Here is a 13572-nt window from a genome sequence, read left to right on the forward strand (position 1 = left end):
CATTAATCCCGTGATAAAAAATGGCTCAACGGTTGCTTATTGATGGGGGGGGGGGCATTGAAGGAAGAGAAAGTGGGGGGGGGGGAGCATTACTGAAATCAAAGATACTGGAGGAAAATGCAATGAGGAGTCAAAAGAACTCGAATCATTTCAAAACAGTTGCTGCTTTTTGGACCTTCGCACCCCCTCCCCCCTACTTTATAAGAGCTGGCACTTGAAAGCAAGGACAATCTCCAAAGAATGGCTACCACTCCATTAAGCTTTGACTTCACCAGGGCTGTTTAATCTGTTCAGTTTCAACATGCTTTGCAAAAGAGGAGGCTCATGCGATTTACCTGCACTCTCCAGGAACTTTGCAAGACCCATGTTTGGGGCTACAACCCTGACGACAGATGGCTGCAGAAAGAGGAGGGGAGAAAAGGGAAAAAAAGAGAAGGGAATTAAAAGAAGGGGTTTCCATCAGCAAAAAACAGACCCTCTCCTAGACCCTCGCCCTCGTGGGAACGTTTTAATCTCTAGCTAGCACCGTAATCCTGCTAAATCCAAGGTTCAAACAGATCCCGGGTCTCAAGTCTACTGGAAAAGAAACTGAGGTAGGTTAATGCCCGATGACAGCCAACCCAGCATGCCAAAAAAGAGGGCTCATGTCACGACCCCCCTCTAAGGCCTCCTATCGGCAAGGCAGAAGTCACTGAACCAATTTTCATTTTAAACAAAAGCCATTCCGTGGCCTGCAGCATTCTCTTCCAGCTTTTAAATAAGAAAGCCTTCCTCTTCTCCAAGAAGGGTACCCGTGTTGTCTGTCTGTAGCAGCAGAAAAGAGCAAGAGCCCAGGAGCACCTGAAAGACTAACCAGATTTGGGGCAGGGGGAGGAGCTCTCATGAGTCACGGCAGTCACTTCTTCAGATACAGCTAGAGTGTGAGTCCATCTGTCCTCTTATCCTGGGTCTGAAATTGCTCCAGTCTCCAAGATATAAGGACGGATGGACTCACACTCTAGCTGAATATGAAGAAGTGACTGCAGTGACTCACGAGAGCTCCTCCCCCTGCCCCAAATTTTGTTGGGTCTTTAAGGTGCTTAACTAGACTCTTGCTCTTTTCCTCTTCTCCAGGAAAGAGGAGACGTTTGCGTTCCCTTCTAAGAAGCTACCTGCACTGTGCCGATGAGAACACAGCTTACATACGTTGCAATCACAACCCTTCTAGCACTTAAGCAAAAACAGACCTGATCAACCTTGACTGTTCCAAGCTTTATTATTATTTATGATGCACTGATTTCCAATGCAGAGTTGTGATAGGGACAGAAGCAAAACAATCCAGTGTCTTCCACGCGTCATTTCCGTAACAGAAAAGGATATCAGGCTTTTCTTCCTTTCTCACCATACAAGAACTCGTGGGCACTCCATGAAACTGCTGAGCGGTCGGGTTAGAACGGATAAAAGGAAGTCCTTCTTCACCCAAAGAGTGATTCACACATGGAATTCACTGCCACAAGAGGTGGTGGCGGCTACAAGCATGGACGGCTTCAAGAGGGAATTAGATAGGCATATGGAGCAGAGGTCCATTAGTGGCTGTTAGCCACAAGGTATAGATAGGGGCTCTGGGGCAAGTGATGCTCTGTCTTCTTGGTGCTTGGGGGGGCCAACAGCTGGAGGGCTTCTAATGTCCTGGCCCCACTGCTGGACCTCCTGAGGGCACCTGGTGTTTTTGGCCACTGTGTGATACAGAGTGTTGGACTGGATGGGCCACTGGCCTGATCCAACATTGGCATCTCTTATGTTCTTATGTTACGTTCCAAAGGCCTTCTGCGGAGGTTTTCCTCCAGAGTGTGTAACCAGAGATGCTGAGCACTGAATTTGGGACTTCCACGTGCAATGCCACTGAACTGTAGACTGTCGTGGCCCTTGTCAAACCTAGGACCCTCCTGGCTACAACCGGGAATGTCTCAATCTCTGTCTCCTTTGGTCAAAGAAATCTGGTTCATTGGAGCTAGTAGAGGGAACACAGACAAATCTATTCCTAGACACAAAGTCCTCCCAATTCCACTCCACGAGCAAGGATCAGGGAGGAGTGAAGCACAACCCTCTTCCTAGATGGCCAATAATACATCACAACAAGCTTGCATAATCATGACGAACAGGAGAGCTCAATCTCTAGAGTTCAAGTGGCCCCGGAGAGCCACACAACAAGCAGCCGGGGAAATGGAGCTCCCGCCAATCAGACCGGAAATACACGTTACCAACCTTTGTTGCATTCGAGACCCATCCAGCCTTCCAGGCAAGTTTTGTTGCCGTTCTGGTCGCAGGTGTAGTGTCCGAAGAAGTCGTCCCGTGGCCGGCAAAACTTGTTGCAGCCGAAACCGTAATAATGCTCATCGCACGTGACTCGAATCTGGTACTCGAAGTGAGCAACGCCCGCATTCTGCTTCAGGGTCTGCCACTGCCGGCTGGGGTTGATCATGCCAGAGTGAGAAGCTTTTTCGATAATGTTATCTCCATCTTTTGAAGGGGAGGGGGGGTCGGAAAGGGAGGGAAAAAGAAGGAGTTAGCCACTTGGTGCTTTCCACTGCAAAAGCAGGCATCTGTGAATGGTCGGAAAAGGAAACTGGCTTTATGTATGCATAAGATGCAAGATTGCTGGGGGGGGGGGGTGTGTGGACCAGAAATGTGGGGATACCAAGCAGACAGCAGTGCCTGAAGACTTCAGCTCTCTTCAGAACTCAAGACTGGCTGCTTCACACATGCTAAACAATGCCGTTTCAATCCACTACAGTGACCATTTGCGAGTGGATTTTGCCATTTCACACAGCAAAATCCAGCTGCAAAGTGGACTGAAAGTGTGTTATTTAGTGTGTGTGTGTGGAAGAGCCTCTCACACTCAAGTATTCACTTCTGGACAGGAATTCCACACACAGATGGACGTGTGCCCATATCTGTCCCACCATGGATGCACTACGCACAGTGTAGCCAGCCACGGGCCTCATGTGTGCTGGCGAAGGTTGATGCAGCTCTTATGCAAGAGAGGCAACGGTTAAGTGTCGTTTCATCTACTCAAACAGTTGAATCATCAGGAGAGTTATTTATACAGGATTACCCTGACTGTGGGAAAAGCAGATAATTTGGTGCTTGGGACAGCAATAAATATACTTATTTTTATAAACTTCCTTGTAGATTTTAGGCACTGTACAAATATATATATTTATATATCTATGGCCCTGCCTGCAGGCTTACAACATAACGATGGAGGATATACCGCATTAGCTGTTTAATTGAGCACTTTTAAAATGCTTTCTGTGCATTTTACTAGGTGTGATGACTACCCTGCTGCACGCGGAACTGTACACTGAAGCGAGGAGGGAGTCTGGTCAGAAGACACTGATGGAAAAAAACTTTCACCCTAAACTCTCAAGGCTAGAAGAAACTCCAAACCAAAGCGAGACACACAACTAGCAATTACAGGGTGGCAATAAATAAATAAATAAACCTGGAGCTCTCCAGCGGTTCTGCCTGCACTCTATTAATACGATGTCCTTTCGCACAGTATTTATAAAGCCCTCGGGCTGCATACGGTAGCTGGCTCGCAGCAGCCTATTTGCTCTCCACGGGCCTGTGCCAGAAGAGTTCCAGACGGGCAGGTTTAAAGTGCGAGGTGGCCTCCTGTTTCAGCACGGCGGTGACACTTGGCGTTCCCTTCGCAGAAGTGACCCAGTTTTTCATTTTATCTCCCAACACAAAAAAAACATGCGCCGTTCCATTTTTTTAAAAGACGGTTTTTAGGAGTTCTGAAGTCAGTTAAGAGATCTATGTTAACAGAACGTCTGACATTTCTACACTCCAGAGGGTTTGGCTCCTAAGCACTCACACACACCCCACACCAGCTCTGAAAGGAAGCCCCCCCCCCCCCGGGCAATCCTAATATTTCACATTTGCTTGGAACATTGTATATATCTGTGGTATTTCACTTTGTCGTTCAGTCTCGCGACGGCAACCATCTAACACTGCCTTATGAGGTGCGCGCCAGCAGCACTTGGCGACGGCATGAAAACCTACCCAAAGGCACCTGAAGACACAGCCGCACGGAAAGCGAGAAAGCATCTTTGCTAAGCTGGCAATGGGGCAGTGATAATTAAAAGCTGACCGAGAACAGCATTATCCAAAGTATTAAGTGCAATTGAGAATCACAATAATGCAAAAGAAGTTTGTTAAGTCTCTACAGTGCACCTGGACTCTTGCTCTTTTCTCCTGCTACAGACAGACTAACAGGGCTGCCCACTTGGAACTATCTGAAGAAGTGAGCCGTGACTCATGCAAGCTCCTCCCCTGCCACCAATTGTGTTAGTCTTTCAGGTGCTCCTGGACTCTTGATCTTTTCTCCTGCTGCAGACAGACTAACACGGCCGCCCATCTTGGTCTATCTGAAGAAGTGACTGCAGTGACTCACGCAAGCTCCTCCCCTGCCACCGATTGTGTTGGTCTTTCAGGTGCTCCTGGACTCTGGCTCTTTTCTGCTGCTACAGACAGACCAACACGGTGACTCATCTTGACTAATTCAGAAGTCAAAATAAAATATTGGTTCAAATTAGCCTTCTGAAGAGAGGTAAGGCCAAGCTACTTCCAGAGGCTGATATACACACACTTTTACTACTCGTGGGCACTCCATGAAACTGCAGAGCGGTCGGGTTAGAACGGATAAAAGGAAGGACTTCTTCACCCAAAGAGTGATTAACACATGGAATTCACTGCCACAGGAAGTGGTGGGTGCTACAAGCATGGACGGCTTCAAAAGGGAATTAGATAAGCATATGGAGCAGAGGTCCATCAGTGGCTATTAGCCACAAGGTATAGCTAGGGGCTCTGGGGCAAGTGATGCTCTGTATTCTTGGTGCTTGGGGGGGGGGGTCAACAGTGGGAGGGCTTCTAATGTCCTGGCCCCACTGCTGGACCTCCTGATGGCACTGGTATTTCTGGCCACTGTGTGACACAGAGTGTTGGACTGGATGGGCCTTTGGCCTGATCCAACATTGGCTTCTCTTATGTTCTTATGTTCTTACCCATCTCACAAGTATATTTGCCCTCTTCAGACATGTATCCTGGGAGGCTACCAACCACACATATCAGGAGCACCCATGATCATCCCAAGGAGCACAGCCATGTTGCTTGAACTGAGGCAACCTGCATGTACCTCCGCATATGTGAATACCAGCCCTGAAAAATCCAGTGGACAGTTTGGATGTACCGGAGGCATATGGTCCATGGTAAATGCAGATGACGCAAGCATCATGACTGCGTGCATCCCAAGGATCCACACCAAGATGGCAGGCTCCTGTTACATGCAACGGTCACGTCCGAAAAAGGACTGATGTCCCGAATCACATTTCTAGGCAAAACTCGTGAACCAAGAAGATGCTCAGATTGCAGATGACTTGAGTCTCCTTCCTATATCTTTACGATGCCACAAGAACATGGCGGAAGCGATCTCACACATAGTCAGACCTTCAGTTAATTTAGCCCTGTAGTCTACCCTAACTGGTAACAGCTTACTGAGACATCTGCCAAAGATCTTTACCCGACTTGCTTCCCAAAATCTTCTTAGCTAGAGATGCCAGGGGTTGAACCGAAGACCTCCTGCTTGTAGACTGTGTGACCTCTACCACAGAGCTATAAACCCTTTCCTACAGTGAACTTAAGATGCTTTAAACAAAATACACAAAGGGTACCCTCTCCCACAGAAATCCTGTAAATGTGTGATTCATCTGATCATTATGAATGGGTTTGTTCTAAGAGAACTAGAACCAGAGACTATGGCAAAAGAATATTGAAGATGGACCCACTGCTGGACCTCCTGAGGGCACCTGGTATTTTTGGCCACTGTGTGAAAGAGTGTTGGACTGGATGGGCCATTGGCCTGATCCAACATTGGCTTCCCTTATGTTCTTATTAAGAACACTGATGACTCTTGTTTCTTCTTTAGGGAGCCCTAAATGTTAGGAAACAGTTCCTAAAAGTCTCTGTTCAATCACATATCACAGTGTGGGACAGGTGAATGACCCTCTGAAGCTAAAGGGAAAGACATAGCACAGCTTGGGTTCAGGAACAGACAAAGAAGCACACACTCGATTGAGTTGGCTCAAGTACCTTGGAGGGCAGATCTCTCCACCTAACGCGGTACCCTTCCTTGGTTACAACATCTCCTTCCCGCACTGTGTCAGTATTTCTAGGGCCAACAAACTGGATCTCTCCCTCTGCCCCATCATGGTCATGGAAAGCCAACACGAAGTGGACTGTGTGTGCAGAGGGAGCCCACGACAGCGTGATTTCTAGCCTCCGTGCTCATCGTTCATCGGGTAGCCATCTTGGTATGAAGCAAAAGAACAAAGTCTGAGTCCAGTGGCACCTTTTTAGACCAACAAAGTTTAATTCCAGGTAGAAGCTTCCGTGTGCAGGCAAACAAAAGCTTATACCCAGAATTAAACTTTGCTGGCCTTAAAGGTGCCACTGGACTCAGACTGGACTCAAACTGTTCTGTGTCCATGGTTGTCACAGGAGGCCATATCCACATTACACAACCCTGTGCACAGTTGAGTTTCTTGACATAATCCTCTGCTTGGGGGCAGCTGAAAGGAATCGCAAGAAAAAGAAAAAACGGAGGAGAAAACCTTCAATGCATGCAGCATGACTGGCCGACTATTTGCTACCACAGGGGGGGAAAGCAGACACTCTTGTATCCCATGTGGTACAATTTTCCACATATTCTTCCTTTTTCTTCCTCTGGCTCACATCTTGGCAGCACAGGCTGACCAAAGGAAATTAGTTCAGAGTTCTGCAAACCTGCCATTAGAAGGCCGCAAAGACGAAAGGTCAACCACTCGCAATCCCGTGGCGGCAGACGCCGTAGAGCCTACCAAGCCAAGGAGCCTAGAGAGAAAAGTGATCTTTGTACTTCCCGTCCGTCAAGGAGGAATCACATGCTTTGAATTTAAATTTTTAAAAAAAGAAAACAGAAGGAATTACCGCACAGAGAAACTGAATGAAAACAGGGAGCGGTGGAGAATATTTCAGGCTAAGCTCTCCACACAAGTTCATTCGTATTGCTTTAGGAAGTCGAGACTTCGCCAAGAACCCCTATGTGGTTTTGCTTCTGTGATGCACTTTAATTCTATTACTCTTAATTCCCCTGCGCTCGCGCAGCGGAGAGCCCAGCAGTGCCATCCTAAACAGAGCTATACTTTTTCTAAATCCATGGATGTCAATGGGCTTCGAAGGGTGTACCTCTCCTGAGGACTGCACTGTAAACTAGGCTACAGCCTGACTCAGCACCAGCTGCAGACTCAGGCTTTTCAGAGAAGAGGAGCCGGTGGTGAAGAGACTGAAATGATGGAGAAGATGCAACAGGAGGCAATTAGCACCACCAAAATTGTCCTGACGCACATATGTGCTTGGCCATTCCGTCTGTCAGCAGCTGTCTGGAAATACTGGTTTTTAGCTGGAGGTGCCAGTGACTGAAGCTTGAACCTTCTACACACAAAGTGCTTATTCTACCCCCCAAAATATGTATATATATATATATATACACATACACACACACACATATACACACACACACACACACACACACATATATATACACACACACTGCTCACACACTTTCCACATTCATATGATAAGAATGAGGAGTTGGTTGTAGTCCCTCAGTTACAGGATCGGCTCTTCAATAATCATGTATACAGTGCCGTTATTTTATATACAAGAACACATGAAGCTGCCATCTGCTGAATCAGACCCTTGGTCCATCAATATTCAGTATCACTTACTCAGGCTGGCAATTGCTCTCCAGGGTCTCAGGGTGAGGTCTTCCCCATCACCCACTACCTGGTCCTTTTAACTGGAGGTGCAGGGGATTGAATCTGTGCCCTCCTGCATGCCAAGCAGAGGTTCTTCCACTGAGCCATGGACCCTCCCCTCCGACTTAGAATCACAGAGTTGGAAGGGACCTCCAGGTTCAACCCCCAGCACAATGCGGGAAATTCACAAACGCCTCCCACCCCCCAGTGACCCCTGTACCATGCCCAGAAGATGGCAAAAAACCTCCAGGATCCTCAGCCCAACTGGCCTGGAGAAATAATTGTTTCCTGACCCCCAAAGTGGAGATCAGAATTCCCCTGGGTGCGTAAGGGGAACGAGAATTAAGCACTTCCTGCCCTCCCTCTCATGGTCTGCCTGAGTTCACAGATTCAGCTTTGCTTCTCATCCAACTTCTCTTCCATCATGGAACTCAAGATGGTAGGAAAGATGGCCTTCTGTACAAGCACTGATTAGATCCCTTGATACGGCAGCCTTGTTGAAGCATACAATTTCTCATCACTATGCTATACTCCCCAGAGCTGAAGCTCAGCATTGGGGGAAACCCCTCACCTGGATGGCCCAGGCTAGCCCCATCTTGCCAGATCTTGGAAGCTAAGTAGGGTCCGCCCTGGTCAGTACTCGGATGGGACTCAAGTCCAGGATCGCTAAACAGAGGCAGGCAACGGCAAACCTCCTATCAACGTCTCTCGCCCTGGAAACCCGACAGGGGTCACCATAAGTGGGCTGTGACTTGACAAGTGCTTCCCACCACCACCACCACCTACTTTTGCCCTGACCGGGATGGCCCAGGCTAACCCGGATCTTGTCACTGCTTGGAAGCTAAGCAGGTTCGGCCCTGGTCGGTATTTGGATGGGAGGCCACCAAGGAAGCCCAGGGTTGCTAAGCAGAGGCAGGCAATGGCTAAAACCACCTCCGAACGTCTCTCACTCTGGAAACCCTACAGGGGTCACCATAAGTGTGCTGTGACGTGACAGTGCTTCCCACCACCGGGGGGGAAAAAGATCAGTTTCCATACGAAGACCTTGCGAGCAATGCTCCCTCTAAGCTATGGAGTCTTGTGAGCAAAAATTCTACTTCGTGAGCTACTGGTATTAAAGTTGTGAGCGAGCAATTTGGCTACGGCATACATTAGTTTGCTCTGGAGCCATCTTTCCTGAGCGAAGACAAAAATGTGTGAGCCGGAGGCTAAAAGACTGTGAGCTAGCTCACACTCACTCAGCTTAGAGGGAACACTGCTCGTGAGCCCCCAACACAGAAGTTGGCAACTTAAATCAAAAGGAAGACTAATCTTCCATAGTAAACGGCATGGGAATTTTCAGAGTGTGGATTCACATTTACCACAACAGAGACCACAATTTGTCATCAGTCACATAAAAAAAGATAGCCGGATGAATCTGAGACATACCAAGACAGGGTGTGATGCCCAGGAATTGCTCCTGAACGTAGAACATCCATGTTCCTCAGAAAAGCTGTCTCCGGGGTGATTATGGACATCAGTTGGACACCATTTCTACGTCTTCCAAAAACCCCTCCTCCCCCCTGCCTCCAAGCACACAACAAAGTTTTCTGATTCCAAACTCATCCCCATGGCTGAAGGGAAAACGGCACTCCTGCAATACCAAGGCTACCAACAAAACTGCCATTCCGCCGGTTTCAAGCCTGCCGAGGGAATGAAACAACAGTGCCGAAGTCTACCTGTACTCAGGGAGAAAGTCACATAGACTATCCCAGCTGGAGCAGAAATAGGACACCAAAAAAGACGTGCTTCTAGCAGTAAACAGGTAAAAAAAAAACATGTGGGCAACTCTAAGACCCCGATAACTACTCTTCCAAGAGGAGACTACACCCAGTCCACTCCTCTGCCTTCTTCTATCCCCTATCGTAGTAGCAACACACACACACACACAAAACGAAGTTTGGAGCACATTCCTTGGACACCCTCCAATCCTGATTTCAGATCCAAACTGGCAGATGCATGATTTGCTCATCAAACACCAGGCCCGGATAACCCAGGCCAGTCCGATCCCGCCACACCTTGGAAGCTAGGCAGGGTCAGCCCTGGTTAATGCTTGGAAGGGAGACCGCCAAGGAGGTCCCAAGTTGCCACACAGAGGCAGGCGATGGCAAACTACCTCTCAACATTTCTTGCCTTGAAAACCCAGCAGGGTGACCATAAGTTGGCGACAACCTGAGGGACGCTTTTTCCACCGCCGCCAAGCACTGGGCGGAGTTGCTTCAAAGTCCTGCCCTTCACCGCCGCCTCTGCCATTCACTGCTGCCACCTCTTCCTTTGCTTGGAAAAAGTGAATGAAGCCCATCGTCACTGACAACGCCTAAGTATTTTTCCTCTTCCAGACATGGAGGAGGTGGGAGTGAGGAACAGAACCGGCGAGGAACCGCAAGAGCAGCTTCAAGCCCTCAGCCTTCTGCTGCCCTTCTCAGAAGACACTTCAAATTCTCATCTGCTCACAGGCTCGCTTTCAGTCACAGGCTGGCCACATAACGTGGGCCGCTGCATTCAGATGACTGAACTGACCATGGCTTGCTTGGCCCAAGAACAAAATTAAGAAACCAAGAAGCCTGGATCCCGTTCCCTCCGTTATGCACAACCTGCAGTTTTTTGCTACTGGGGGGTGGGTGGGTGGGTTATATTTATACTGAACAAAACTGCAGCTTGCTCCTTGCTTACAAACCAGAGGCTTCCTGGAAGGAAGTGGTTGGCCAATGCTGTTAAAAACAACAACACAACACCAACAAAACAAAAGCAGATTAGATGTACTCTTGGTCTGACCCGTGATTCCTTTTCTTTAAAAGGATCCAATTTTGGGGCAAGTTATACATCCATTACATTTTAAAACTTCTTAACTGACCATCTTAAATGGCAGATTAAGTTTTTAAAGTCTCCCTTTGCTGAAATTCGAAGGATGGGGAAAATACACACCCCTCCGGCAACGCTCCCTCTAAGATGTGGAGTCTTGTGAACCAAAATTCTACTTTGTGAGCTCCTGGCATTAAAGTTGTGAGCGAGCGATTTGGCTACTGTATAAATTAGTTTGCTCTGGAGCCCTCCTTCCGGAGTGAAGACAAAGATGTGTGAGCCGGAGGCTAAAAAACTGTGAGCTAGCTCACACTAACTCAGCTTAGAGGGAATACTGCCCTCCGGGTATTTCTATCAAGAGTTCCTACAGGCTTTAAAACAGGTTGAACGTGAAGGACCTTACTTCTTAACAGAATTTTAAAAAAACTGTTAGAAAGGAAAAATGTACAAGTCACTGCTCTATATCAAGATGGGTATCTGTGTTAGTCTGTCTGTAGCAGCGGAAAAGAGCAAGAGTCCAGCAGCACCTGAATAACTAACACAATCTGTGGCAGGGGAGGAGCTTTCGTGAGTCCCCGCGCACTTCTTCAGATAGTGAGCAGTGACTCACAAAAGCTCATACCCCGCCATAAATTTTATTCGTCTTTAAGGTGACACACTACAAGTTTCCTATCAGTGAACAAAGCTACATGTTAAGATACGTTCACTGTAGGGTCACTTGGGTGACCCAATTAAAACACAAAAAACGCTGCGCCCGCTGCAAGTTCAATCATGAACATGTGCGAGTCCACATTTAAACTTGGTCAGACATGTTGTTCAGGAAAAAATGCGTCTTGACATTTTTGTTGGAAGACAACTTTGTCTCCAGAATGTGAAGAGAAATAAAGGATTCATTGTGAAGCCCTGGAAATTTTCTGTTTCATGAAATAAAGATGAGATCTATTCAAAAGCAGAGATAGCACAGGCTCCCAAATGAAAAGAACTTCGGATCCTCCTGCAAACAAGAGCTTCCTTTCAAAGGCATTTCTCAACAAGCAGCACCTGTTAAGAGCATTGCGCCTTCTTTCGTCTGCCGTTTGTGCAAAGACCCGCATAAATATACATATCAAATGATGGCCATCGATCTAGTGCCAACATTGTGCATTATACTGTGCAATCCTGAATAGAGAACCACCTAATAACCCCGTGGGCGCTCTAGAACCAGAGTGTTCTTGCACACCGCAGCACTGTAAGCAAGACTTAAAGAGAGCAATAGTGAGCAGGTCTACTCAGAAGTCAGCCCCATTTTATTCAATGGGGTTTACCGTTGGAACTGGGTTGTTACTTCACTAATGGAATCATCATATTTAATTGGAATGGGATCTCTTTGGACAGGTCACAGTAACAGAGTCATAGGTAGCCTTCAAAATGATTTGGGAAGACCGTGAATCCAAAGGCAGAGATGAAAAGTGCCAAGAGCTTAATAATGAGTAAGTCGCTCCACCTCCCGTCTGACAGAGGTCTCTAACATTGCCTGGTTTTGTTTAAGTTCGTTTAACCCTCATCCATATATTTACTGAATAACAACAATCAGTCCCTCTTCGAATCCCATGCATAAGCACAGTGGCTAAAAGCACAAACTAGATTTCCCAACCTCCTCACTCAACTAGGCCCCGAATATACCAGGTGGCTTTCCAGAAGCCAGTCTCTCCCTCTCAGCAATGCCTCCCTACCCCCTAATTTCAAGGATAATGATGGGCTTACGGGATTCCTTTAACACGTGGAATTCACTGCCACATAAAGTGGTGGCAGCTACAGACATAGACACTTCAAGGGGACTGGATCAACAAATGGAGCAGAGGTCCATCAGTGGCTATTAGCCTCAAGGTATAGATCAGGGGTGGCCAAACTGCAGCTCGGGAGCCGCATTCCGCTCTTTCACACAGTCTAATTTAATGTTAATACAAAGCAAATTTGCATATTTTTCAATAAAAATGCGTGCGTAATATTTGTTCATGTCTTGCGGCTCGCAAACATCTGACGTTTATTCTGTGCGGCTGTTACGTTAACTAAGTATGGCCACCCCTGGTATAGATGGAACGCTTGTTCTGGGGCACTAACGCTCTTTTTTTTTGGGGCAGGGGGGGGGGGGGCAACAGTGGGAGGGCTTCTGGAGTTCTGGCCTTGCTGGTGGACCTCCTGATGGCCCCTGGGTTTTGGTCACCATGACACAGTGTTGGACTGGATGGGCCACTAGCCTGACCCAACATGTCTTCTCCTATGTTCTTATGAGTGGATTGGATAAACAGATGGAGCACAGGTCTATCCAGGGCTACTAGCCACAAGGTACAAATGGAAGATGCTCTCTGGGGCAGTGATGCTTCATATTCTTAGTTCTTAGGGGGACCACAGTGGGAGGGCTTCTGGAGTTCTGGTCCTGGTGATGGACCTCCGGGACAGCCCCTGGGTTTTGGCCACTGCATGACACAGAGTGTTGGACTGGATGGGCCATTGGCCTGATCCAACATTGACTTCTCTTATTCCTATGTCTGGGGTAGTGATGCTCTGTATCGTGGTGGCTTGGGGGGCAAGAGTGGGAGGGCTTCTGAACTTCTGGCCCTGCTGGTGGACCTCCTGATGGCACCTGGTATTTTTGGCCAATGTGGAACACAGTGTTGGACTGGAGTGGCCACTGGCCTGATCCAACTTGGCTTCTCTTGTGCTCTTAAAGGCAAGAAGAACTTCACACACAGCAAGAAAACTCTCTATACCTGATCTGAGTCCAGTAGCTGTTCAGCCGTAGACCAACATGGCTACCCTCTGAAAGTGTATATATCTGAATACTTCTAACACTGGCTAAACTACGGACACCCATCCTAGCAACAGGGCCCGTCGGGGCAGCAGGCTACAA

General features: G+C 47.8%; 1 protein-coding gene across 1 annotated transcript in view; it reads right to left on the reverse strand.

Moving 5' to 3' along the window:
- JAG1 (jagged 1) overlaps positions 1-13572 on the reverse strand; it is a 111621-nt gene that overhangs the window by 32027 nt on the left and 66022 nt on the right. The window contains exons 4-5 of the mRNA XM_015406997.1: positions 2245-2499; positions 336-396 (exon numbers count right to left, since the gene is read on the reverse strand). Of these exons, the coding sequence (XP_015262483.1) occupies positions 336-396; positions 2245-2499 (316 nt within the window). The remainder of the gene's footprint in view (positions 1-335; positions 397-2244; positions 2500-13572) is intronic.

Source organism: Gekko japonicus, unplaced genomic scaffold (assembly GCF_001447785.1).
Source record: "Gekko japonicus isolate JY-2015 unplaced genomic scaffold, Gekko_japonicus_V1.1 scaffold1854, whole genome shotgun sequence".
Lineage (NCBI taxonomy): Eukaryota > Metazoa > Chordata > Lepidosauria > Squamata > Gekkonidae > Gekko > Gekko japonicus.